We start from the raw sequence: 25,578 nt of genomic DNA, 5'->3' as shown, positions 1-25,578 counted from the left end.
AAATATCCACACTATACAAACAATGAAGACTTTGATGAGAATACCCACCCAGCACTCATAATGAAGAAAATTTGGGAATTAAACTAGAAAACTGTAGTAAAATTTTGGAGAGTTTACATTCCTGACCACTATGTTAGCGTCGATGAAAGTCTCATGGCTTATAAAGGCATACTGTCATGAATGCAGTACGACTTTGATTGATGCTCTGCTGGATCAAGGTTACTGTGTAACCATGAACAATTTTTATACTTTGCCAGAGCTATTTGACCTCTTGCTGCTAGGAAAGACTGACACATGGAACAGTGCATCCTAACTGTAGTGGCATGCCTGATGACTTTATCAGAGCTAAATTACAGTGAGGTGAGCTAGTAGCTTGGCAAAAGGTAATTAATGTACTGAAATGGAAGCACAAGAAAGATATTTGTCGTCTTAGCACTGTACATAATGCAGTTACGGTCACTATACAGACAAAAAGGCAACAAGCATTTTATTAAGCCTTGTGCTGTGGTCATCAACAATAGCATGATGGGCGGCTGGATAGTGTGGATAAAGAATTTACTTTCTATCCTGTTATGCGGAGGCAACAAAAGAAATACTACAAAAAGATATTTCATCATCTGTTGGAACAGTGCATTTGGAATGCATTTGTTTTACACAAACAAGAAGCTGGTGAAAATGTATCTCATGCAAACTTTACATGCCAGCTTGTAGAACAAATCATTGCCGCACATCCACTGTCCACACTACCACTTAAAGAAAGCTGGTTGACACATCACATCGCAGATCAATTCAGAGCATCTTATTGATTATAAACCTTCAACAGAAAAAAAACAGAATCCAATTTGTACTTTGCAGAAAACTGATAAATCTGAAAAGAAAATCCGAAAAGAAACACACTATTATTGTCCCGACTGTGACACTGGATTGTGTTTTTCACTGTACTTTAAGATTTACCACACAAACAACTCATTTTGAGATTATATACTGATTTGGCATCATCAGTAGTATTATTATTAGTTTTGTTTTGGTAATATTGTTCATTTCATACTCATATTTATCAGTACTATTATTATTTGTATCATTACTATACTTTTGAGATTAAAAAAAAAATTCATGCTAAAAAATGCAATGCTTTTTACATGTTTTTTTGGAATAAAATGCAACATTGAGGAGGTTAATGTTTGCTCGTATAAATATAGCTTTTATGATGAATCAATTGAGTATATAAGTAAATTGGTCAGATCACTCCCGAGATGTGGTTTAGTGGGCTTTCTTTCCAAGTTGGACTGTTAGTTGCCTTGTGCTAATTGTAATTGTGACTGAGCGAGCTACTTTTCCACATAATTATCTAAAACCTTTCAGGGACACACATCAGCCCTGTGTTTCACCACATAGTTAGCTGCAGCTTGAAGATAGAACTGGCTGGACTGGGCAGACTATCTGAAAATCAGCATTTAGTCATTCTCACCAAGTTGAAAAGTATCTTTAACAAAGAGTAAGGGTGAGAGTGATTAAATGTTCTGCATGAATGTAACATTTGGGTTAGTTGACAAAATTTTAATCTTTCAACGGAAACTGTAAATAACATATTATAAATCTCAAATATAGCAACTTTCTGCTTTATTACAAATAGTTAATGCTGGATAGATTAGAAGTTAGTTTATAATGAGATTATCTTTTTGAATACTGTATTATTCATTTATTAATCTATCACAGTCCTCATTTTCCAATACAAAAGACAGGAACATTTCTACAATTTCAGGACATATTCAAACACTGCCAGACACTCTGACAGAGACAATTTGAAGAGATCTGTCATCTTATCCTAAACATACATAAATTATAAAGTAAAAGTTATGTTCCAAATGTGCAAAGAAATCTGTGATCATTTTGGGGACAGCCTAGAGAGGATTTAAACCCATCTCTAACGAGCCATGAGACAGCTGCACTAACCACTGTATGGGCTGGGGAGGGGGGAGTGAATATGTGCTGTGGCAGACTGGTTTGTCACGTGTTGTGCACTGTGATGGCATTACAGGTATGCTATGGAAGATCTGAACCACAATGTAAAAAAATTAATAGGAAAACTTTTATCCCCTTATCTGTGGATTTACAGATGGGTCTTTGCAAATGCTGTTGGAATGTACGATTGTGTACTTTGAGTGTGGTGCATTTTGGAAAGCACAAAACTTTTGTTCACAGTTTTATTTTAAATGAAGTCTGGTAGTTAAGTGTTATTTAACTTGCTTCTGTACTTAATACAAAAAGCATCAAAAGTGAATAAATGGCAGGATGCATATAAGTATGTACCAGTTGCAATATTAAATACATTTCTGTACACAACTAAGTTTGAAAAAGTGTATTTCTGTATACATACAGTACTATAAGGTATTTTTTGTGTTTGATATAAACTGCACTTGAAAAAAGTCTACAATACTCTATGCTACAATTTCATAATTTTTCCTAATGTTTTTTGGGTTCTGCTTGAATCAGTCACGTGGCATACAGTGTAATGGGTGAGGTATACAATTAGAAACTGGATTCAGAGTAGCCAATCTCCCATTAAACATTCTTTTGATCTGAACCAGATGATTCCCCATTAAAAATACTGGTGATAGAAACTGGACTCAAAAAATTAAGACTAGTGCATCACTAAACCCGATTTGCTGTTATCCAACATTGGTCATAATTATTTTACACTGTATCAGAAACTTTTTATTTTATCTCCATGCTGCATGAAAACATGAGATTAAAAATTATCTCAGCCATGACTGCAAACTACTTAGAGTGACACAAAAAATAATTTTGGGTGGAGTATTCTTTTAAAACTCTATGACAACACTGCTCACTTATTGTAATTCTTTTAGGAATATTATTTTCCTCCCAAGTACATTTTTTTGCATGATGTGCCACATTTGTATAAATACCTTAATAATATAAGTAAAATCAATTAGAAACTGACAACAGCAGATTCAAATTAAAAACAATAATGATATAAAACACAAAAATATTACATCTTTTTATACAACCTACAGATTGAATAGAGTTCCAACATCATTTACTTCATTCAAGTCAGCTATTAAACAATGAAGCTGAAAGTATCTTATTTTAGTTTGCCATACTGTATACCAATACATTTTAAATACCCAACTTCACAAGAACAAGAGACTGCAATGCTTATTAGTAAAATGTCTAGAACCAGTTACAAATTTAAATGTTGGTACCCAAGTATCTTATTCACTTACATTAACACAGTTGTCAGAGAAAAAGCTGTTAAAACAGTTAGTGCTCACAACTTGCCATTTTATTACTTAATTAACAAGCAGAACATTTTCCCATGATCATTTTATCTCCTTGCTTTAGAAGATGCCTTTACCCAAAAGGACACCTAAAATTCACAGTCCTACAACTACATGAAAACGTGAGGTCCTACATAAGAACTGTCAAGGGATAATTAAGGGGATTAGTGCAACTGCATACATCCAGGAGAGCAGAGGAGGAAGACTTCAAAAATGCTTTGTCAAGAGGAGTGTCATCCAGCAAATCAGTAGACTAAGTGTGGGTGGCTACGTAAAGCCTGTTCGGCCACGTGGAAGTAAGACTTTTATGCCACACTAGTATTAGTTAAAAAATTAACCTACATAACTCATTTCAGTTGAATGAGATGAAGGAGAACAGTTGCTTTTTAATAAAGTACAATATATAGCCACAACAAAGGAATGGATGTTTCACATTTATCATTGGATTCTTATGAATATGGCTACATCACTGTAATCCCACAACTCTTGGTTGATGATCTGGTATTTTAAACATTCATTTATTTTCTGGACCTACTTTCATTTGTAGAGTCATAGATAGCACCTACTCTGTCAGTAAGAAGAATCTGGCTCTTGTTAAGATGCCACACAACCTCCTACACTCACTCAAGGTCAAGTTAAAATAGCCAATCAACACCATGTAAATATGAAAAGCACATGCAGCACATGTAAACTTCCTGTATGCTAAACTGCAGCCCGGAGTCAAATTATAATCTGTGAAGTAATACCATGTTGCTCAAAACATCAATCATCAAATCCCGAAAGGCTTGCATAGTCTCTCACGCAAGATAAGGCAATATACAGTATGCTTGAATGTATATATGCATGAAGAAAATTTATTTTCCTCTCCCTAAATGGAAACTGTAGTAGTTGTGAGGGGAGGGATGGCTGGAATGCCTTCAGCCAAAGAGGAGCAAGGGAGATAGCATACACAGAACATTATCTTCCCTTGACCATCAGGTGGCAGCGCCTCCAGGTTGATGTGGCACCATGAAGATGCCTGCCACTGCTCCAGGAGCCAGAGTTGCGAGGAAGAAGGACAACGGTTGCATGGAGGAGTGGAGGTAGTGAGTGACAAAGAGGGAGAAGAGAAAGATAGAGAATTACAAAGAGTTGATGGCTGTCATACTCAGGGAGCAGCTGTTGCTGTAGCGGATTGGCTTCTTCCGATGGTGTCCAATGTCACTCCTTTCAACAAGCGTATTATGCGACTCACATTACGGCACTCTCTGGGTGCCTTGTCTGTTTTCTCAGTGTATGCACCGACCACAGTGAGTGATGTCTCGACGAGGGTGACATTTTATTCGCATCTACGCTCGGTGGTTGATGGGTGCCCACGAGATGACACTCCTCAGGTCATGGGTGACTTCAATGCAGCCACTGGCACTTACAGGGCTGACTATGAGGACTGTCTTGGGTGGTGAAAGTGGCTCCATGTTCCTTGACTTTGTCAAAGGTCAGGGGCTGCGAATCGCTGGATCCTGGTTCCAACGCCCTGAACCGCACCGTTGGACTTGGTACTCCAATACTGGTGGTACGGTGAAGGAGATCAATCACATCCTCGTGGGCAGATGCTGGAGACTCTTGAAACTGCAGGGTCTACACAGAAGTGCCCAGTTTGTGAATTCTGACCACAGACTTGTTGTTGCTACTTTTAGGATCCAGCTTAGGTCCAGTAGGTTACCACCTACTAGGAAAATGAACCTGGACTTGGCCAGACTCCAAAACCAGGCTGTTTCTAATGAGTTTGCATGCAGTTTGTGTGAGGAACTTTCAGATTTGGGTACAACTGTTGATCCTAATGTGATGTGGGAGACCTTCTGGGACAAGACCCTGAAGATTGCTGAGGGCTGTGTTGGTGTTACCGGTATTCCCAGGAGGTGTTTCATCTTGCAGGGCATCCTGGATATCACTGAGAGGAGTCTCAGCGCACGGCTCAATGGCAACTCTGGTCTGTACTCGGAAATGAGAAGGACGGTTGCGAGGACTCTGAGGGCAGATAAAGAAGCGTTTGCTAGAGGAATCTGTGAGAAAGTGACACATCATCTGTGATCTAGCGACCCACGTCCTACTTACAGAGGAATCAAATCATTACGCACATCTTAATCGGTTCCTCAGAGAGTCGCAGTCAGGGCAGCTGATGGAACAGTCCTTACGGATGACACTGCAGTTGTGACCCGCTGGGCTAGCTACTTTGAGCAGTTGTTCAAAGCTGATACTAGCTAGGACATTGGATATCTCTGGGTCCACAGTCCTTGAGGCTGATCCTCCAATTAGCTGTGAGCCACCAATCTCACTGAGATAGCACAGGTGATTAACCAACTGAGCGGGGGAAAGGCTGCAGGGATTTTTTAAATATATATTTAAAAAATTAAAAATAAAAAATGTTGTCAGTTTATTAACAAACAACTTTAATAGCTTTATATTTCTGTGGGTGTGAAGGGACTGGATGGACACTTAATTTATTCACAATGTGGTAATTAAAATTATCAAAACTTCAACAATATTTAAAAAAAAAAATTAAAATCTAAATAAGATCCTCATGCACAGACAAGTAAAAGACTGCGTAAATTTGGACTGATAATCTTTCCATATAAAAAAATAAGCAGTTATTATTCATAATGAAAAAATAAACATTACGCTAGAGATAATGTCCTGTCTGTTAAGTCTTCATTAGGGGCACATTTGGACACATCTTTCTGGTTAGAGTTCAAGTGAATTACTAAAATCATTGAATGTGCATTGCAATGAACAAAACATTCTGAAAATCACAAACAGACAACAGTAATCAATGGTTGAAGGGAATAACACATGTAAAGGTGATTAATATGAAGCAGTTTCACAGTCTAATTAAAACAAAAAATATCTATGGCATGAAGACATAGTTGTGCTAGTAGTACTTGAAAATGCATTATTTAAATAATTCTCTGTTTTACAAGAGTGTAGATAATTTCTTGTCTTTTGATTAAAAATTTCTTACTAATGGAATACAAGGACACATAATAAGTCTATCTAATAATAGGAGATTATGCTGTAAGGAAGTATTTAAAGTGATTGATTTTATCCACTAGCAATCACTAAGGTACTAGGTACTGTATACAATTTTTCCTCATAAAACTATTGTGAACATCTGTGTATATAAGTAGTATTAATATTGCTAAATGTATATATAACTACTTTTTTCCCAGCTTATAAGCTTGATGTCGGGTGTCCTGTACAGAAAGACCAAGTACAGTTCCTGGTTAAAGGAAAAGGAGAAATTACTAAACTTCAAGCATGTTCTCAATTTTATTTACAGAAAACTGTGGAACTCCTCTAAAGGAATGGCAATGTAAAGACCTTAATTTCCAATGACATACATATTGGACTATACTGCAAATTAACTATAAAACATAACATAGCAAAATATTTATGGAAGCCACTTCAACAGTCGCAGAGGGCTGAAACCTATTCAGGCAGCATTACGCACAAGGCAGGAAAACAGCACTAGACACATCAAAAGTCTTCTTTACAGTCCCATGACAGTGTACACATACCCACACCCAAAATCCTACAGAGGCCAATGGATCCTTTTGACACTTCCATATTTTTTTTTCTGGGAGACGGTGTTAACAGGTAAGTGCTCTTCCAGTTAATTTAAACAAGGGCAGAATTGTGAAAGAAGAACTTTAGTAATTTTTCTATGTTTTAGTGCTCAAATTCTTAATATAACCATCCTTGCCTGAATTTCAAAAGCTTTACTAGTGATGAAACATACTAAAGATAACAGATCCATTAATCAAAAGAAATAAAATAGCACATTTTTATATCCTGTTCCAGCACTTATGTTCGTAGCTTACACTTTACAGTGAGTCTGATTAGTATATAACCTTTACAGGCTGCCTTAAGATTAACAGTGTGCCTATTTTATTTGAAAAAAACAATATTGCATACAATCATGTTGAATTTATACTACAAATGACTTCACAGTCAAAGAAGAAAAGTAGAAAAAAGAAAAAAAAAAGAGGAGAGCAAAGAGTTACCAAAAAATAAGTGAAAATGGTCCTGCCCCCCAATTTGAATGCTTTTTCTAAAATTTTATTAAACCTTGCTGTATTTTATAAAGTTTTAAGCAGATCCTCTAAGCGAGAATTTGATCGTTTCCAATTTCAAATAGTATACTGTAAAGCATAAGTTATCCACTGATTTACAAAAAAGGTGGGTTGGGATTCATCCAGTTATTAAAGGCATATAAGCTATTACAATCAATTTGTTTTTTATAACCGTTCAAAGATTTTTGTCGAAAATGATGTTAATTTGGTACACTCTAAAAACATGTGGCTCAGTTATGCTGGAGCTAAGCTGCAACCCTCGCAGGTTGGATCTTTCTCTGGATACATTTTAAACGAGAGAAATGTGACTGATGAAAGATTTTAAGCTGAATTGTTGAATTGATTTGCACATACAGTATAAAGCTTGAGTGTATTATGTGCATGGCTGCCTTCCACTCCTTTTCTAAGAAATTAAATGAAAGATCCTTTTCCACTGAACCCTATTATTTTTGAAAGGAAGATTATTTGAGGTGTTCTACAGTATATATTGTGGAGATGCTATCTGAGTTTTCAAGATTGATCAGTATTTCTGAATAGAAACAGGGCAGGAGGTATGGAAACTTGAGTAGGTTTCTTTTAGCAAACTTTCTAATTTGAAAGTACTGGAAAAATTGTATTGCTGGGGAGTTACATTTAATGCATAATTAAAATGGAAAAACATAATCTATATACAATTCTCTTTAGTGTTTTAATCCTGGACATTTTCCAAAGATTACATGCTGTGTAGGTTTGAGAGGGTTGAAAAAGATTATAGTGTAGAGCAGCAACAAATAAAAACTACTTTGCCTTGAAGTGCATTCTGATTTGGTTTCATATTCTGAGTGATTGTTGGTGTGCCTTTTTAACAGGAACAACGTTAGTGTTGTACCGGCACATGAATCGACTTTTGAAAGGGCAAATGTTTGTGTCAGAGTTAACATGTGCATGTACCTGACAGAAAACAGCACAGCAAATCCCTTCTCAATGGAACACAACTATACAATGGCACCTACTCCTATTCTAGGAGTGTATGATATGTATAGTCTAAGATAATACCTTAATTGTTGTTTTAACAATGTGCAAGATGAAATTATTGAATATGTCACTCACTTTACAAAAAACAATTAAAAACACGGCCTCAGTGTTCACTGTCTCATATAACCTAACAGGATAGACTACTGCACATGAGTGCACAGTCAGCGCACCACAAGTGAAGCTAGCGTAGCTGCCTAAAACTAAGTGAGCAAACAGCGCCAGAACATAAACAAGCTTGTAATCTATGTCGTTAAATTTAATTGCAAAATTATCTTCACTCCTGTGGAGGTGCCATGGCTTTGAAAAGACTAATGTTGCTTAAAAGATTGCCATCTGCAAACTATGTCATAAATCTTTTTCTGTTCAAGACAGCTTGACAACTAACATAAGAGCATTTGTGAATCACAGTTCCAACCAGTTTTGCTCACACTATTTATTAAGGAAAAAGTAACTTGCAAACATACCCTAAATAGTTTACCAAGTTGCTGCTCATTTCATATTGCTCTTTAGGCCTATACACCACAAAAAAGCAAGATTATCATAGGCAGTGTTGTACAAGTTTACACCTCACAAGAGCTAGCTCAAAGTTCAGTTCACACAGATTAAAATGAATAAATTCACGTTCATAGTTCATCATTTCAAATGTGAACTAGTTCATGGTCAGTTCAATAAGTATTTTTTAAGGAGTGAGAATAAATGACCCATGAGTTTACTTTTTTCAAATCTGCATGCCTTATATTAGGCTATTACATTGTTCTTCAATAAAATACAATTATGAAGACTTTATATATTTAAATACAAGAGAGTTATACCCAGCAACAAATGCATATAACTATATATGCAAATATCCTCTCAGTAAAAAAAGAAATTAAACAGATGCAAGTATACATATAAATTATCGCTCTATTTCCAACTGTGTGACACAAAAATTGCGATTCTGGAACCACCATGTCAGTGAACTAACTTATTACGCTGCTGGTCAAAATTCGTGTCACATATTGCATGTCCAAAAGGATAAATATAAAGTGGTCTTGTGAAGTACATTTTTCTAAAAGTGAAAGCAGAGTTTCACCATGCGCTTGTGTTAGCATGGGGTGCAGCTTAAGCACAAGCAGGCAGACACAGATGGAATGGAGTGCCTATTTGATTTTATGTAATTTTTTCAGAATACAAATAAATGGCAAAAAATTCAAATGAAATACATATTTGAAAAATCCACAGGTTAAGGCAAAACATTTAATCTGGACCTAAACCAGATCCAGAATGTCATATAAAACTGAACTAGCTCACGTTCAAGTTCTTCTCTTGCAAATACGGTATGTTTACCGTTCTTAGAAAAATGAGCTTGTTCAACGAACGCGCTCGTTTGAACTAGTTCATGCACAACACTGGTCGTAGGTCAATGTGAAGAAGTACAAGCAAACATAACTTAGGCATTTTCTCAGTGCATTTTAGTGAGGAAAACAGAAGATAAAAATAACACTTCTGCATGTCAGCCCACATATCGAAGTGTACCCTACAACTACTGGTGGAAAAACCTTAAATATAGATGCACATAAGCCATAAGAAAGCCTGCATTCATTGAGGTGGACAGGTTTCAAAATCATCCTAGTTCAAACCTCTATAGAAGCTTCTTCTGGTGATGATGGAGTAATTCCCTTATCTCTGGTTAACAAGGACACTTCAGCAAACATATGAAAAATAGCAAATATGGGAAAATGCTCATCATGCACAAAAACTTCTAAGTGTAACATATGTAAAATGTTTTCTATATACAGTATGTAGACAGAAAAGGGTAAACAATGTTAATTTCAATAGCAATTACAATGATAGACTCTATTTTAAAACTCTAATAGTTTATTACTTGACAACGTATGAGCCACTCTCCCTCAAGCTAAAAAGAGGTAAGACCAGGTAATCTCTAAATTAATAATGCTCATTCACTAAAGTATAAATGCTATCATAAAACATCTTTATAGAATTACTCTTTGTTACTGGTATTCACGTTTTCTTTTTGCTGCATAAATTATATTTTATATTTGTTTAAAATTATGCTTTGTTATTAGTGATTATTTTAATACAGTATGATCCAAAGTTTAGTTAAATGTATTGCCTATTGTCATATTGTCTATAACTTACTTTTATGTATAAATATTTAATGTTTTGGCAAGTTAGTGCTGATAGTGTTACTATTCTAATGTAGTTTGAATTTATTTGAAAAAAGGTCTTACTGAAAGGCAAAAGCTAACATTCAACTGTAAAACAAAATGTTTGTGTTACCTTGGTCTAACTTTGGCAGCATGCAATGCTGCAGTATTCTGCAGAACTGCAAAATGTTTTTGCACATGCCTTCCACGATTTTGAATGGTTATCCTATTTTCATTAGTACAACACCTTTACCACATAGCTTGGTAAGTTTTTTTTCTTCTATCCTACAGCTCTGTTTTTGATCTAATCTGCTCCAATGTACTGAGAGCAGATTCTAAACATGTCTGCAATATATTAAAAGTATTGTTCTGCATCTAACACATTTTATTCACTCCTAAAACCAAGGTCCTTGAGTGCTGTTTTAGACGTTCTCATTAATGCAAATGGAAAACAAGCAATAAATGTCAGTCTTACATGGCTGCTGACTTAATCCAATGCCTTAAACAGTAAGGCATAATTAAAAACATACACACCACCTTTATTATATTTTTCTGTAACTGTAAAGGAGAAACAAATATTTCATTTAGTTTAAACCCATCAATTCTCCAAGCCATACACTCAACTGGCATCTCACACTATTAACTTCTCAAGATAGTTCACACACTTTTTTGCACCCGCTGCATTTTGTAACTAACACAACCCATGTATCTTGCAGTTTTTTTTTTGTTTAAAAATCTGCTAAATACAGGAAATGCTTAAACATAATTACAACTACACATTTAGTATGTTCTGCTATTTCAATTGTGAGACAGAAATAGAAGAATGGTGTGCTTAAGTAATCATAGGTGATTTTGTGTAGGCTTCAAATGTGCATTATTGGAAATGCCAAGTGTGTCTGGGTTTTCTTTCTTTATGAACATGTCAGTTTCTACACACATAGAATCCTGTTTTTGTGACGGAATGTGTTTTCAAATATTCCTTTTGTTTAAAGTCTGCAGTATTCATTTACGTGTGCTTGAATCAAAAGTGCATCATGCTTTGCAAAGTTACCATGAGAAAAAAAGCAAGAATACTAATAATAGTGTAGCACATTAAGGATTTAGTCTTATTTTCATGGTTTATTTTATGGTTTGCTATCATAACAAGCACTTGTTCACTCAGCCGTCAGTTCTAGATTGAAGACAAGACTTCTGTGCAGATGTTTCTCTTTAATATAATGTACCAACATAAGATTTTGATGACTCATATTTACATAATGATTGCCTGGGTAGCACTATGATTTTTCCTGCTTAGATGGGCTGTTTTTTTCTTGCTGTTGCTATAATAATACAAACCTATATATCACACCCTGAATGTTTAACTCAAGCTCAAATATTTACTTCAAATATTCAAACTTTATGTTTTGGCCTATTTGACAGCCTTATAGGTACTACCCTCTGTGGAGGGAATTTTTTATTTTTTTTTAAAAAAAGTTTAACAGTATTCCACATAACATGTAACCCTATTTTAATGGCTGATTGTTAGCCTTAGCAACTGATGTTTTATGCAAGAAGAGAACCTACAGGACAGTGAGAAACATCTGTGCTTCTCCACCTACCTTAATTCTTCCAGTTCTTTCTTTCTCTTCATTTCTTCTTTTTCTTTTCGTTTCATCTCTTGAATTTGGGCTTTTTTCTCATTTCTCTCTTCTCTGTCTCTGCATTCTTTCTCAGCTGCCAGATCAGGGAAGCGTTCTTCTTTTGTCTTTTCCAACCTGTTTACAATTTCATTTATCTTCTTTTCTACTGCTGTAATCTTTACCTGCAGAGAAAATGCAAAGCACACACTGATGCCAAAATCCATAAAAATCAATGATATTCATGCAATGACATTTGAAATTTATACCAGCAGACATTTTTCTTTTTAACTTAGTTTTATCCAAAGCAAAATAATTTAATCTATATTTTAAATTTGTCTTAAAACAAAACCATAAAACATATCAGAAAATACAGTATTCCCATGGCCACATGATTTCCCTGCTCTCCTCTTGCCTACAGTCAATGTTATATTTGTGCCAGGATCTAAAGTTGAAAGTGATCAACTAGTGGATATGCTAGATAAGCAGCATCCAAATCCCTGAAAGTTTGGCATACTGGGAACACTGCATGTTTTGAGGTTACAGCCAGTCCATTTTGAATCTCCTGACAAAGGAAAAAACACCATACATGCGGAATAGTCCGAAATCCTATCACTTTTGGCAGATTTTTCTGAATTGCTGTAATCAGCATTGATTAAAAGTTCTTCTAGTTTCCCGTTACTCCATAAACCTGATGTGATGAGAGCCAAGTAAACTCGGTGTTAAAGCATTGAGCTGGGCAAACATTAGTAAATGCATATAAATTTAACCAAAACATAGTCTTCTAAGTACCTAAATGTTAGTTACACAGTACTGTTTCTGACAGAATAATCTCTCATGCACAACATCTATAATAGCCATTTGACAAAATAAAAATATTCCACACCACATCAACAAGAAAAGAACATATGCTATGATGCATGTTATGTAGAACATTTTTACAAGCCATGTGTAATGCTCTAACATACATCAGTGTGCTTAAGTGTTTTTCACTTTTATAAAATCATTAGATTCAGAACAAAAAATGCATTAAAAGAGAAAACTCTTTTATTTAAAAACTTTCAAGGGAATATATTGGCTGTTTTTTTTTCTTATTAGTGTTTCAATAACTTTTCATGGGACAGTGGTAAGACAATTTGTGTCCCCCTTTGGAACATTGGTATCACATTTGAAACATTCCAGTAATCATGTATTTCTCCCTCCTTAAATGACTGCTAAAATATATGACTAATAAGGGTTTATAGATGCCTTTTTTCTTTTCTTTCAATAAAACTGGTAAAATCACACTAGGTGCAGGAATTTTATTAAAAACTAGCCTATGTTAGAAAGTCTCTAAAGTGATACTACTTATCATTTATTGTTAAAAGTGTTTTCTAGATACCCCATTATGGCCACTAGGGGGTGCTGAAGCAACCCAAACACAACTCTACAGAAATATGTCTTGGGTTCAAAACTAATACTTTTATTTTACAAAATACATTTAACAGGTTTCCTTTCCATACTGTCAGCACAGCAATATAGTTCTCTCAACTTCTCTCTGGCAAGTGTTGTCCACCTCCTCTCCCAACTCCGACTTCCTGGTTGAAGTGGAAGGCTTTCTTTTAAGCTGCAAAACAAACTTCTTCTGGTACCAACAGGGCAGTCTGATGGGACCACAACTGCCATGCAGCTTTGCAGACATCCATACCGGGCTATACCAAAAGGGATGCTGCCACCCAACATATGGGGTCATGACATGAATATGGGAGGCAGTTTCCCCATTGTCCCTTAAATGTGGTTTCCTGACTGGGAAACAGTCTATTACTTATCCTGGTTGGGATGGTCCATCCAATGTCTCTTTCCTGTATAGTAGCATCTCAGCTGGGTATGTGATTCCCATCTATGGCTGCTGGAATGCCAGTCCTGTTGCTTTTCTCTTCTGTACCATTCATTATGTTGGCCTCCAGGCTAGGTCAGTGAAGGAATTCCATCCCAGTTAGGATGTAGGTCAATCCACTGCACCATAAAGTCTGATCTCTTCAAGTTATAAGTCTTCTTTTTGGGATACATTTGTGTGTTTTCAAAGATTACCTTAAATATTACCATGTTCCTATATTATTACTTAAAGCATCAATAACTTCTGCTTTTTTACTTTGTCTTTATTGTTTGAAAATTTGAGATCCAGAAAGATGTTACTCTGTGTTGTGCTTGAAACAAACTGGTGAGAAAACAGATATTTACCGTTAGAACATTCCAGTTTCTTCTTTTGCATTTCCGGCTGGGGCACCCCAATTAATGTTTGTAAAGTTAAAATCACTTACGATCGCTTTGTCCGCACATCTCTTATTTGACAAAATATTTTGCTATTATCCAAAATTTCAGAAATTGGCAGTGTGTTGCAAACTCCAATAACCAAATCTCTGGCATTCTTCCTTATTGGCTTAACCCAAAGTGATTCTGATATCTTCCACTTTTCCATCTTGTATTTATGGGCATGACTGTTGTTTTTCACATATAGTGGCACACCTCCTCCATTCCTTCCTTGTAAATCTTTCTTGAAGCATATATAGCCACTAATGTCAAAGTTCTCTCCAACACCTGCATTTAGCCACAACCTCTTGATTTCCTACAATATCATAGTCCTAAGTCAATACTGTTGCCTCTCATTTGTGCATTTTATTTTTAATGCTCCTTGCATTGAGGAGTAAACATTTCAGACAAGAAATGCTACTTGTATTTTTGGTCATGTTTTCTTTACATCTGGTTGGCTTTTTTTTATCTGTCTTCATTTCTTCCCAGTCCCCTACAATGTACTTGAAACATTTGAACACTACCTTAAAGATTCCAGATGCTCCTAGAATATTTTCCACTTTCTCCTGCACATGTCTACCATCGCATTAGTAAATAAAATGTTTACAGTGAAGTGCATTACAGTTGCTAGGAAAAAAAATGTTTTAGTTTGCACCATGCCTTATGACTGAATATTACATTTTGTTCATGTGGTGTTGTTTCTTTTCAGATGCAGGATGAATTTTAGAGAGAAAATAACTTATTTGGTTTAGACGTTTATTTTGATTCCAAGTTCCCTGAATTTCTTTCTGCAAGGAATATGCAATGGTCTTTCCAATATCAGTTGTAGGATCAGGCAATGATCTTTCCAATACCATTTGTATAGCTTTTTACAGGAAAACAATGAAATATAAAGTGTCCAGGTTTTCTAATCAGTGTTAAATAATTTCAGTATCATTGGAAGGTTGCCTTTCACAATCATGAGAGGCTGCCATTTCCCCAGACACTTACATCCCTAAACCACAAAACGATGGAACGTTATGGAAAATGCATTAAAAAAAACAAAAAAAAAACCCCAGTGATTCCTAAATTTACTTTGACTTTTATTTTTTAGCAGTTGGTATCTTCAGCGCCAAAATGTCTTTTAAGTGTTGTGAAAAGGAATGGTGAAGGGGTGAATATCTTACCGTCCAAACTTTTTTTAGAATATGTTGCAGGTCTGAAATGCAGGAATGGATGTATATTAACAAGTTAATTTGACCTGGAAAAACATGAAATATATTGGGTTCACACTGTATGCAATGAAATAAAAGTCAATTTAATTTTAGGAATAACTGCATTTTTTATCAGTATTTTCCATACCATCCCAGCCTTTTCTGATTTGGGGTTGTACTTTAAAAAAATATGGTCTTCCAAGAAACTTTCCATGTATATCCACTTTAAAACATGAATATAACAGCAAAACTGGAAAGATTAATTCCATCACAGACTTCTGCCACCCTATTTTTTCAATGGGATATCAGGCCTTTACAAAGACTAGAATCTAAATGAAACCTCTACCTACAACAACGACGCATGACCAATGCAACAAAGATGGTTGGGGGCACTCTGTGATAAGTTTTTACTATTATACAAATAAACGTATTTTTAGACAAATTATAACAATTTCTGACAGCGTAAGTAAGCAACTTTAGCTTACAAGAAACCACAAAACGTTTTGCACAATACAGCATTGAGGGCAATCAGACTACTTCCAATAATAGTCAAGTCTCACTGGAATAGATTTTTGTGAATACACTTGATAAGCACTTATTTAAAATGTGTGAAACCTCAAAGCATGAATCACTACACAGGAACACTCTGTACTTTGAAATGAGCATATTCAGTAAGTATTAAAGCTTTCGATTTATGCTTGGCTTAAAGACTAGTTGACCACAATTGTGTGTTTTTTTATTTTAATAAAACGATTATAGCTTGACTTGGAGCAAGTATTTGAAACAAATGACTGCATACTCCTACTGTGACGAAAACACCTAACCTAAAAACAAATCAATATAACAGAATATGATTGAATGCTGAACACATTAATGTGCCTCAAAAACAAATAATAAACTAAACTATCACTAGGCATTTTTATATGTCAGAAGACAATGCTGTACAATGACTGACTGACTGTGAATTTTTTCAGACAATACAAAAACAAACTCTACAGTTTACAAAATCACTACAATCTTTTGTGCATAACATTTTTCTAGCAACTAGAAAAACTGCTTGTCAGACAAAAATACATAGTAACTAACCTCTTTTTGTACATGAAATCCTATCTGTCCAACATCCATGTCTCCTGTTTTTTTCAAGTTTGTCCATGGTGTATACACAATGTTGATGTTGTTGGTTTTGCAGCCTGTCAAAAATATTAAGATTTACAGAATATTTGTCAATGGCTTATCTAAATTAATAATAAACTTAAAAAACAAACTATACTATTAGTATTTATAACACTGCAAAATTAATGAGCTTTACTGCATAAACTGACTGCAAGCATTTGAACCCCCCACACAAGACAATATCTCTATTTGTAATAAAATGGTAACTATTGTATCTTATTTACTTTAATGAAATAAATTAGAATAGCCATATTAGTACTGCTGCAGTTTAGACAAGCTGTCTCTCCTTACAGAATTAAAATCCATTTTGTTTACAGCTTAGAATACAATACCTTGTATACTGTTGTTCTTTACCAGCTGTGCACAGTCAATCAATACTTCTTTTGGAATATCATCTATTGTTTGCCCCTGCAATAAAGTGTTGAGAAAAGAGCCTAAATTACTGGTATTTTATTAGAATTTAAAATCTTAAAGATTTTAAAATGATTTAAAATAAGTTTTCTTATAAGCTTGACAGTGGAATAACTCAGTAAAGAAAAGTTTTAGAATTCAGGGTTGCCAATTCACTCCCTGGGAAACATGTATGATGATTTAGGACTGTTTAAATTCCAGTCTTTTTCCTCAAAAATTAGGACAAATGAAATTTGTCTATCTGCTTTATTACCAACACACTCCTCTGTACAACTTTGCTGCCATTTTAGCTATTCCTGTTAAGCTTGTCTTTCTTACTAGAAGGGTACTTGTCATTATAAGGCAGAAAAGGGCCTTCCCTCACCTGATCCTATGTGCTGGTGTACTATTTTTTAAAAATATAATCACTAGTACATACAATACCATTTTGTTCAGAAGACTTATTTACTCCTAGACTGAGTTATGCACTAGAACTAGAGTCTGTCTAGCTCTGTAAACTTTCACTGGTCACTTAACATTTTGGGAAGTTCCTAGCCAATATTCTGGGACTGTCCTCCTGTGGTTGCTCTCTAGTTATCTACAGTATTTCCTCATATGGTGCTACTATTCTATGCAGAATGGTTCCTTGATCTCCTCAATTATTACTTTGTTCATATTTATCTTCCTTTTCCTTTTGTATTTTTCATAGATTACTTTTTTCTTTATGTTCAATTTCTGTCAAACTCTTATTAGCCTTGGGTGGAAGAGTCTGGCTAGTACCACTTTTAATGCAAGACTACATTAACTGAGGAATCTTCTCTGTAGATAATAAATAAATAAATAAATAAAGTGAAATCAGTGGCACATCTAGCCCCCTTAACCCCAACAAAGACAGACTGGACATAGGTTTTAGTCCACACAGCACATGGTTTGTTTACAAGTGCACTTTCCAGCACTTGGAAGGTAAAACACCAACACAGTCCCTTTCCTGCCATCTCCTGTCCTCCAAACAGGCTTTGTCCTCTTCCTCCCGACTCCAGCCGTTCAGTCCTGGCAACTGGTCCCTTTTTATAGGGCACCTGGAAGGACTCCAGATGCCCAGTGAACTTCTTCCGGCAGCATTTCCGGGTGTGGAAGTGCTGCCAAACAGGGCCTTGCAAATGTCCATGCACCCCCTGGCAGGGGCAACGGGCTCCAACAGGATTGTGATTCTATGCTCATGACCCGTGGCTCCAATAGAAACCAAGAGGGCTGCCCTCTGTTGGTCTGGGGGAGAAACGGTCTTGGAAATACTCTCTCCTGTGGTCCTTCCATAACCAACCCATCCACCACTATATATAAAAATAAATAATTGTGCTTTTCTATGTTATCCTTTAGCCTATTTGTTTCTCTCTCACTCTCTCTCCTGACTGAAAGGCTGCTTTATAAAAGGGGCACAGTGATGCCTTCTCCCTGCCTCCCAGTTATTTGTGAGGGGTTGGGGGATTTGAGTGTAGGTGGCAGGAAAGACAGCCGGAGAGTTTCTTATATGGTTCATCTTCTTCTTGATACTATGCTGCTTTTCCAATCCAATTTCAATAAAAAAAAATCAGTTAAAAAGAATATGTAGTGGTTGCTAATACCATATGCACTACATATATACAGTACATCCAGAAAGTATTCACAGTGCATCACTTTATCCACATTTTGTTATGTTACAGCCTTATTCCAAAATGGATTAAATTAATTTTTTTCCTCAGAATTCTACACACAACACCCCATAATGACAACGTGAAAAAAATTGAGATTTTTGCAAATTTATTAAAAATAAAAAAATTGAGAAAGCACATGTACATAAGTATTCACAGCCTTTGCCATGAAGCTCAAAACTGAGCTCACGTGAATCCTGTTTCCCCTAATCATCCTTGAGATGTTTCTGCAGCTTAATTGGAGTCCACCTATGGTAAATTCAGTTGATTGGACACGATTTGGAAAGGCACACACCTGTCTATATAAGGTCCCACAGTTGACAGGTCATGTCAGAGCACAAACCAAGCATGAAGTCAAAGGAATTGTCTGTAGACCTCTGAGACAGGATTGTCTCGAGGCACAAATCTGAGGAAGGTTACAGAAAAATTTCTGCTGCTTTGATGGTCCCAATGAGCACCGTGGACTCCATCATCCGTAAGGGGAAGAAGTTTGAAACCACCAGGACTCTTCCTAGAGCTGGCCGGCCATCTAAACTGAGCGAACGGGAGAGAAGGGCCTTAGTCTGGGAGGTGACCAAGAACCCGATGGTCCTCTGTGGAGAGAGGAGAACCTTCCAGAAGGACAAACATCTCTGCAGCAATCCACCAATCAGGCCTGTATGGTAGAGTGGCCAGACGGAAGCCACTCCTTTGTAAAAAGCATATGGCAGCCCGCCTGGAGTTTGCCAAAAGGCACCTGAAGGACTCTCAGACCATGAGAAACAAAATTCTCTGGTCTGATGAGACAAAGATTGAACTCTTTGGTGTGAATGCCAGGCGTCACGTTTGGAGGAAACTAGGCACCGCTCATCACCAGGCCAATACCATCCCTACAGTGAAGCATGGTGGTGGCAGCATCATGCTGTGGGGATGTTTTTCAGCGGCAGGTACTGGGAGACTAGTCAGGATAAAGGGAAAGATGACTGCAGCAATGTACAGAGACATCCTGGATGAAAACCTGCTCCAGAGCGCTCTTGACCTCAGACTGGGGCGACGGTTCATCTTTCAGCAGGACAACGACCCTAAGCACACAGCCAAGATATCAAAGGAGTGGCTTCAGGACAACTCTGTTGAATGTCTTTGAGTGGCCCAGCCAGAGCCCAGACTTGAATCCGATTGAACATCTCTGGAGAGATCTTAAAATGGCCGTGCACCGAATCTTCCCATCCAACCTGATGGAGCTTGAGAGGTGCTGCAAAGAGGAATAGGCGAAACTGACCAAGGATAGGTGTGTGAAGTTTATGGCATCACATTCAAAAAGACTTGAGGCTGTAATTGCTGCCAAAAGTGCATTGACGAAGTATTGAGCAAAGGCTGTGAATACATGTGATTTCTCAGTTTTTTAATTTTTAATAAATTTGCAAAAACCTCAAGTAAACTTTTTTCACGTTGTCATTATGGGGTGTTGTGTGTAGAATTCTGAGGAAAAAAATTAATTGAATCTATTTTGGAATAAGGCTGTAACATAACAAAATGTGGAAAAAGTGATGCGCTGTGAATACTTTCCGGATGCACTGTGTGTGTGTGTGTGTGTGTATATTATATATATATATATATATATATATAAGTAACAGAAAAAAAAATACATTAATTACCAGGTTACATGCAGCACATTTCTTAATTAAGTAATAAGAATACAACCTTAAAACAAAGAATGAACATTGTAGAAACCTCTGACATTATTAAATTAATAAAATACTGGGAGCTTGGTGTCTAGTACTGGATGAGTGATGCATTCTTACCTTATGCAATCTTAAATAAACATGAGCAGAGGACAATTTATCAACATGAAACCTAAAAAGAAAAATATTACAGCTTTAAAAACAAAAACTACACAAAGCTACTTTGAAATAGGATCATTTTTAAAAAGATTGATTTTCTTTTTGTTTTAGCTATATTTATGCACAAAATAAATACTCAATCACTTTAAAAGTGCTAGCAAATAAGTGAGTTGGTCTAAGCCACGATAGTTTCAAGCACAGCCCTAAACCAAACGTCTGTGTAAGCTCTAGTATCAGTGAGCATTTTATGTTTACCAAAATCATTCACACTGTATGAGCACTGGTAAAAATGCCTAGTTTTACTACTTATCTGCTTAATTGAAATAAATTTACCATTTTCTATTTCTCATTTTCAGATTGGAATATTCCATATTAGGGCTTTGAAAAGCTGGCAGAACTGAGCCCTAAGACAGAATCCACCTAAAACTGAGACACACTCACTAACAATTACACTTGTCAATATATCAAAGTCCACAAGCCAACATATCAAACACCTTTAGTGTGTATGAGGTTAATTATTGCACCTAAAGAAAACCTGCACAGAGATAATTACAGCATACATCACAGTGTCTTTGTTGGTATTTGTACCTTGAACTCTTGAATTATTAGATGAACAGTGTGGCATAAAATTTTGCCTCTTAGAAAATGTAAAATGAATCATAATTTCAATGTAGAATAAATGGTTGCACAGCAGTAGTTACCTACCAGATATCTTCAGGCCACCCATATTTAATAAGGTCTTCATCTAAAAAGTAAATTGGAACAGTTTAAAATCAAAATGCTATAAAACAACTATTACCAAACCATTAAAACACTACAAGGAGATCATAGAGACTTCCCTGGGAGCCATACAGAGCTAAGTACACCAGTGCCATTCACCTACAGAAACTGAATTACTTTCACACTTTACAATTAACTTATTTCAAAACAATACTTACACATTCTTATTTGATAAATGATCTGATGTCACATTAAAATTTAAATAACCTTACATTTCACTATTGAAAACCATAGTTTTTCATATCTAAATTGTACAATTAAAAAAGGTCCACTTGCCAAAATGTACCTTTGCCTAATAGTGAACAGTAATTCAAAGAAACTAATCAGGTCATAGGATTGACTTAAGAAATTTAATAAAATGCTCAAATCTCTACTTTGATATAAAACTACAACTGAAACAATTAACTGAAATGTATCACTGCAGGTGTATATTTTAAAGTAGAATCTGACTGCTGTCCAATAGTTAAGAAACATAAGCACCTTGTTTTATGTGCAAATGTAATTTAATAGACTTGCTTTTTCCAATCCACTTCTAGTTGTGAATAATATAGTTTATTTTTTTGAGTTTATAGTAAAGCAAGGCAACATTTGCATTATTACAATTTTACTAGAATATTGTTTGCTACAAATAAATGTTTAATGCAAGTGCAACTACATATATGAACACACTGAAAGAAGACTTGGAAAAGTAAATGTGTTTTTTGGATTATAATGTCATCACACTACACATTTGGAGAATAACAAAACTATATATTTAGAAATTATCATACTGTAGTTTATTGAATGTACCAGATTGTTTCAAGTGTACTTAGATGTATGGTTTTGAGATTCTCTGTGTAATTTAGAAATATACCCATTCATCCACTTACTGAGTCCAATGAACTGATGTTTTTCATTTGAGGGGGAAACACTGAACATGTAATGTAAAATGTGAAATCAATTGTAGAAAGGGAGGCAGTTCATTTCAAGAGTCACTCGCACAACCACATTCACTCATTTTTTTATTCAGCTGTTTTGCAATCCTTGTGTGTGTTTAATGGGGTTTTGTCATTTTAAAACTTCTATGTTTCCTATGTTTCTGTAAAAACTAAATTGGCCCTGGGGACAAATAAAGTACGATCTATTTGAAAAGGTAGCGGTTTTTGAGAAAATCAATATGTGTCATTACTGAAGTGTCTAAACCTTTTTGATGTAACATGATTTCTTTGAAAGAAAATTAGAAATGAGTTCATAAATCAACTGCATTAGGTTTATAATGACTTTACACATCAGATACCTTTTGGATACTTATGTAGAAGGTAGGAGTATAAAAAACAGTATAGATATCTGTGGTTCCTTGGTTATCACTGCAATGTAACATTGGATTCTATTAAAGTAATATATTAGCAATATTTTCTTACTTTATATTAGGGGTAATACACTAATCGCTTTTCCTTTCTCTTTCCATAATTCTAATTTTTTGTATATGTTCCATAAGCACCTCATTTTGCTGTGATGCATTCCATATAAAGTCATACCAGATTGCTGCACAGAACCTAATACAAAAATTAGTATTTCATAACACCTACCAGATAGATATACTGTTAATCAATAACCTTACTGGAAAAGTGATTATTCAAAGACTGTCAGCCTGAATATTATCCATTGAACTGTTGCAAATAACTAGAGTATAACAAATAAAATATTTTTTTGTGTAGAGCTTTGTTTTGACTTGTTTAACATATGGGTAGAAATAGACTAGAAATCTATATGTAAGCTTTATTAACAAAGTGTTTTTTACACATATTTTATACTCTATATAGCTTTTTTTAGTATTGCATCAAGGCATCAAGTGCACAAAACTATTTTTCGTTTAAAGTACATAGCCATCTCTACTAACAGAGAGTGGTACCTGCAAACTGTCTGAAATGTAATCATTTTTGGACTTCCAAAACTGAGTTACAGGCAAAAAGAAGTCGCCAGAATACTTCAACAAGCACACTGATTTTTAAGCCAAATTTTTGAGATGTCATTGCTTGCATTACCAAGAAATTACACATTAAATAAACCAGAAAAAATGATAAATAAGATAAGCCACTAGAGATTAAAAAAAAAGAAGTTTGCCATTTTCCAACATGTGCTTCTTTAAGTCTGGGTTTGGGTTGAGGAGGCCAGAGACCATCTCAGCCCCACTGACCACAAAACAAGTATGAACCACAGACGTGGTGCCCTTCTAAGCACACATACACCCACACTCACTTAAAGAGGTCCAATCAGGTGAACAAATTATAATTTATTACAGGCAAACTAAACTGAGTAATGAAATGTGTTATATTTTATTAAGATGACAAATGTACATTACACATTGGTTAGGAACTAAAGTAGGACACTTACTTTCATATTTGTCTTTCCCCATATAGATCGTGTAAGGAGGTGCCACAACTAAAGTAAAACGAACACAAGTGTATCACAAATGTCTTTCAAAGCTACCAACATATGAACAAAATAAAGTCTTTCACTTTTATTTTAGAATTGGGTTGTATTATATTGCATATACAGCAATAACAACATAAAACAAAACTTGGTGAAAATCTTACGCCGTGAGCCAGATTTTATTTATACAAACATAAAAATATATTACAGACAATAATCATGGTTAAAAAGTACACCTCAACAAACAGTTAAACTATCACATCGCTTTTATAACTGCACCCACTATATACCACTAATACTGTGGTTATTAGTATCGACAATCTCATCTTTATCCTCTTTGCAAGCCATTCCATTACTAACAGATATTTAAAATTAAATGTGGCAAGCCAAGCTGACCAACAGAATTTAGCGAAAATACATTGCTTTTCACGTCAAGCAGAAATTTGAAGTTTTAGATTATGATAAGCCCATGACAATGCTCCAAAAAGTTAAATGCCTGCATACTAGGGTTACATTAAAAAAAATGAAAGTTACAAAGGGTACAAACAAAAAATATGAATATAGAGGTGCCCTCACCATTGCTGGTAAAATAGAAAACCATTATGAGAAAAAGATGGAAAACAAAACACTTATACAAGAACTAATAATTATTGTGAAAACAAGACAAACCGCTCCTGTAAAACTCGTGCAACAACGAACACATTAAAACCGGAAGTAGACCTTCCAATGAAAGGGATGTGATAGTCGCAAAGATCCCTGGGACTTAGAGTTCAACAACGTTAGACGATATAGCCAATACATCATCCAGTCATTCATGCATTTGCTAAATAAGTTTATCCATGGCGCGAATCTGCTGAGCCTGTCCCCAGCTAGCTTAGAGTGCAAAGCTGGAACGACCTCTGCACAGGGCGGCAATCCATTCCAGGTTGAACAGACACCAGGGATCAATTTAGTATCGCCAATCAATCTAACCTGCATGTCTCCTGACTCTAGAATTTACAAGTACTGTTTATTTTATGTGGGTATTTTAGATATATTTCATTTAGGCATACAAGTCTGAAGAATGCAACGCTCGTTATAAGTACCTTGGGTGACTTGACCAGACGTCCCATATTTCCTCGCAGTCTGTTTTTCAGAAAATTATCCCATTTAATTTTTAAAATATAAGAAAAGTGTACCGTTTTTACCATACTGGCTGAACAACATCAACGTGCACGTAACTCCAAGGGGATACGTTCTTCATTTTCAAATAAGTCTAATAACACGGACAGAAACTAAAAGGGGACGAAGTTTGATTGCTTGATTAATAATACGTGTCCTGGTCTGGGGATTTGAAAATCTGGCGAACCTTATATAACCCCGCCATTTCTATTATGTGATACTCTTCTGGTTTCGCTTTCCGCCTCATCCAGTAGTTTTGGTTATTAAACCGCTATCATTAATTTCATTAACACGCTGAAATTAAAGAATAACGAGCAACAGCTCTTAAAATTAAGTATTACAAAGAACAAGTTTATTTGTGTGAAAAATAAGGCAAATTAAAAATAACCTTGCACATTTAAAAAAATATAATAACGCGTCCCCTTCATTTTCATAGCTTACTACCTACACAATTATAATGATATAACAGACTAATGCGCGCCAACCC

At 35.6% G+C, this 25,578-nt stretch overlaps 1 protein-coding gene across 3 annotated transcripts in view; it reads right to left on the bottom strand.

Moving 5' to 3' along the window:
- ccdc25 (coiled-coil domain containing 25) overlaps positions 1-25,375 on the bottom strand; it is a 33,256-nt gene extending 7,881 nt beyond the window's left edge. The window contains exons 1-7 of one of the 3 annotated variants that reach the window (XM_039748476.1): positions 25,016-25,375; positions 23,892-23,939; positions 21,444-21,483; positions 20,700-20,751; positions 17,173-17,248; positions 16,754-16,857; positions 12,168-12,370 (exon numbers count right to left, since the gene is read on the bottom strand). In XM_039748476.1, the coding sequence (XP_039604410.1) occupies positions 12,168-12,370; positions 16,754-16,857; positions 17,173-17,248; positions 20,700-20,751; positions 21,444-21,483; positions 23,892-23,913 (497 nt within the window). In that variant the 5' untranslated portion in view covers positions 23,914-23,939; positions 25,016-25,375. Of the gene's footprint in view, positions 1-12,167; positions 12,371-16,753; positions 16,858-17,172; positions 17,249-20,699; positions 20,752-21,443; positions 21,484-23,891; positions 23,940-24,506; positions 24,675-25,015 lie in introns of those variants that run through there. The other 2 variants (XM_039748474.1, XM_039748475.1) reach the window with 2 other exon arrangements.
- Positions 25,376-25,578: the final 203 nt, after the last annotated feature.

This window comes from Polypterus senegalus, chromosome 3 (genome assembly GCF_016835505.1).
Source record: "Polypterus senegalus isolate Bchr_013 chromosome 3, ASM1683550v1, whole genome shotgun sequence".
Taxonomy (NCBI): Eukaryota; Metazoa; Chordata; class Cladistia; order Polypteriformes; family Polypteridae; genus Polypterus; species Polypterus senegalus.
Note: the sequence above shows the minus strand (reverse complement) of the source record. Positions and strands in the feature narration are given on the sequence as shown.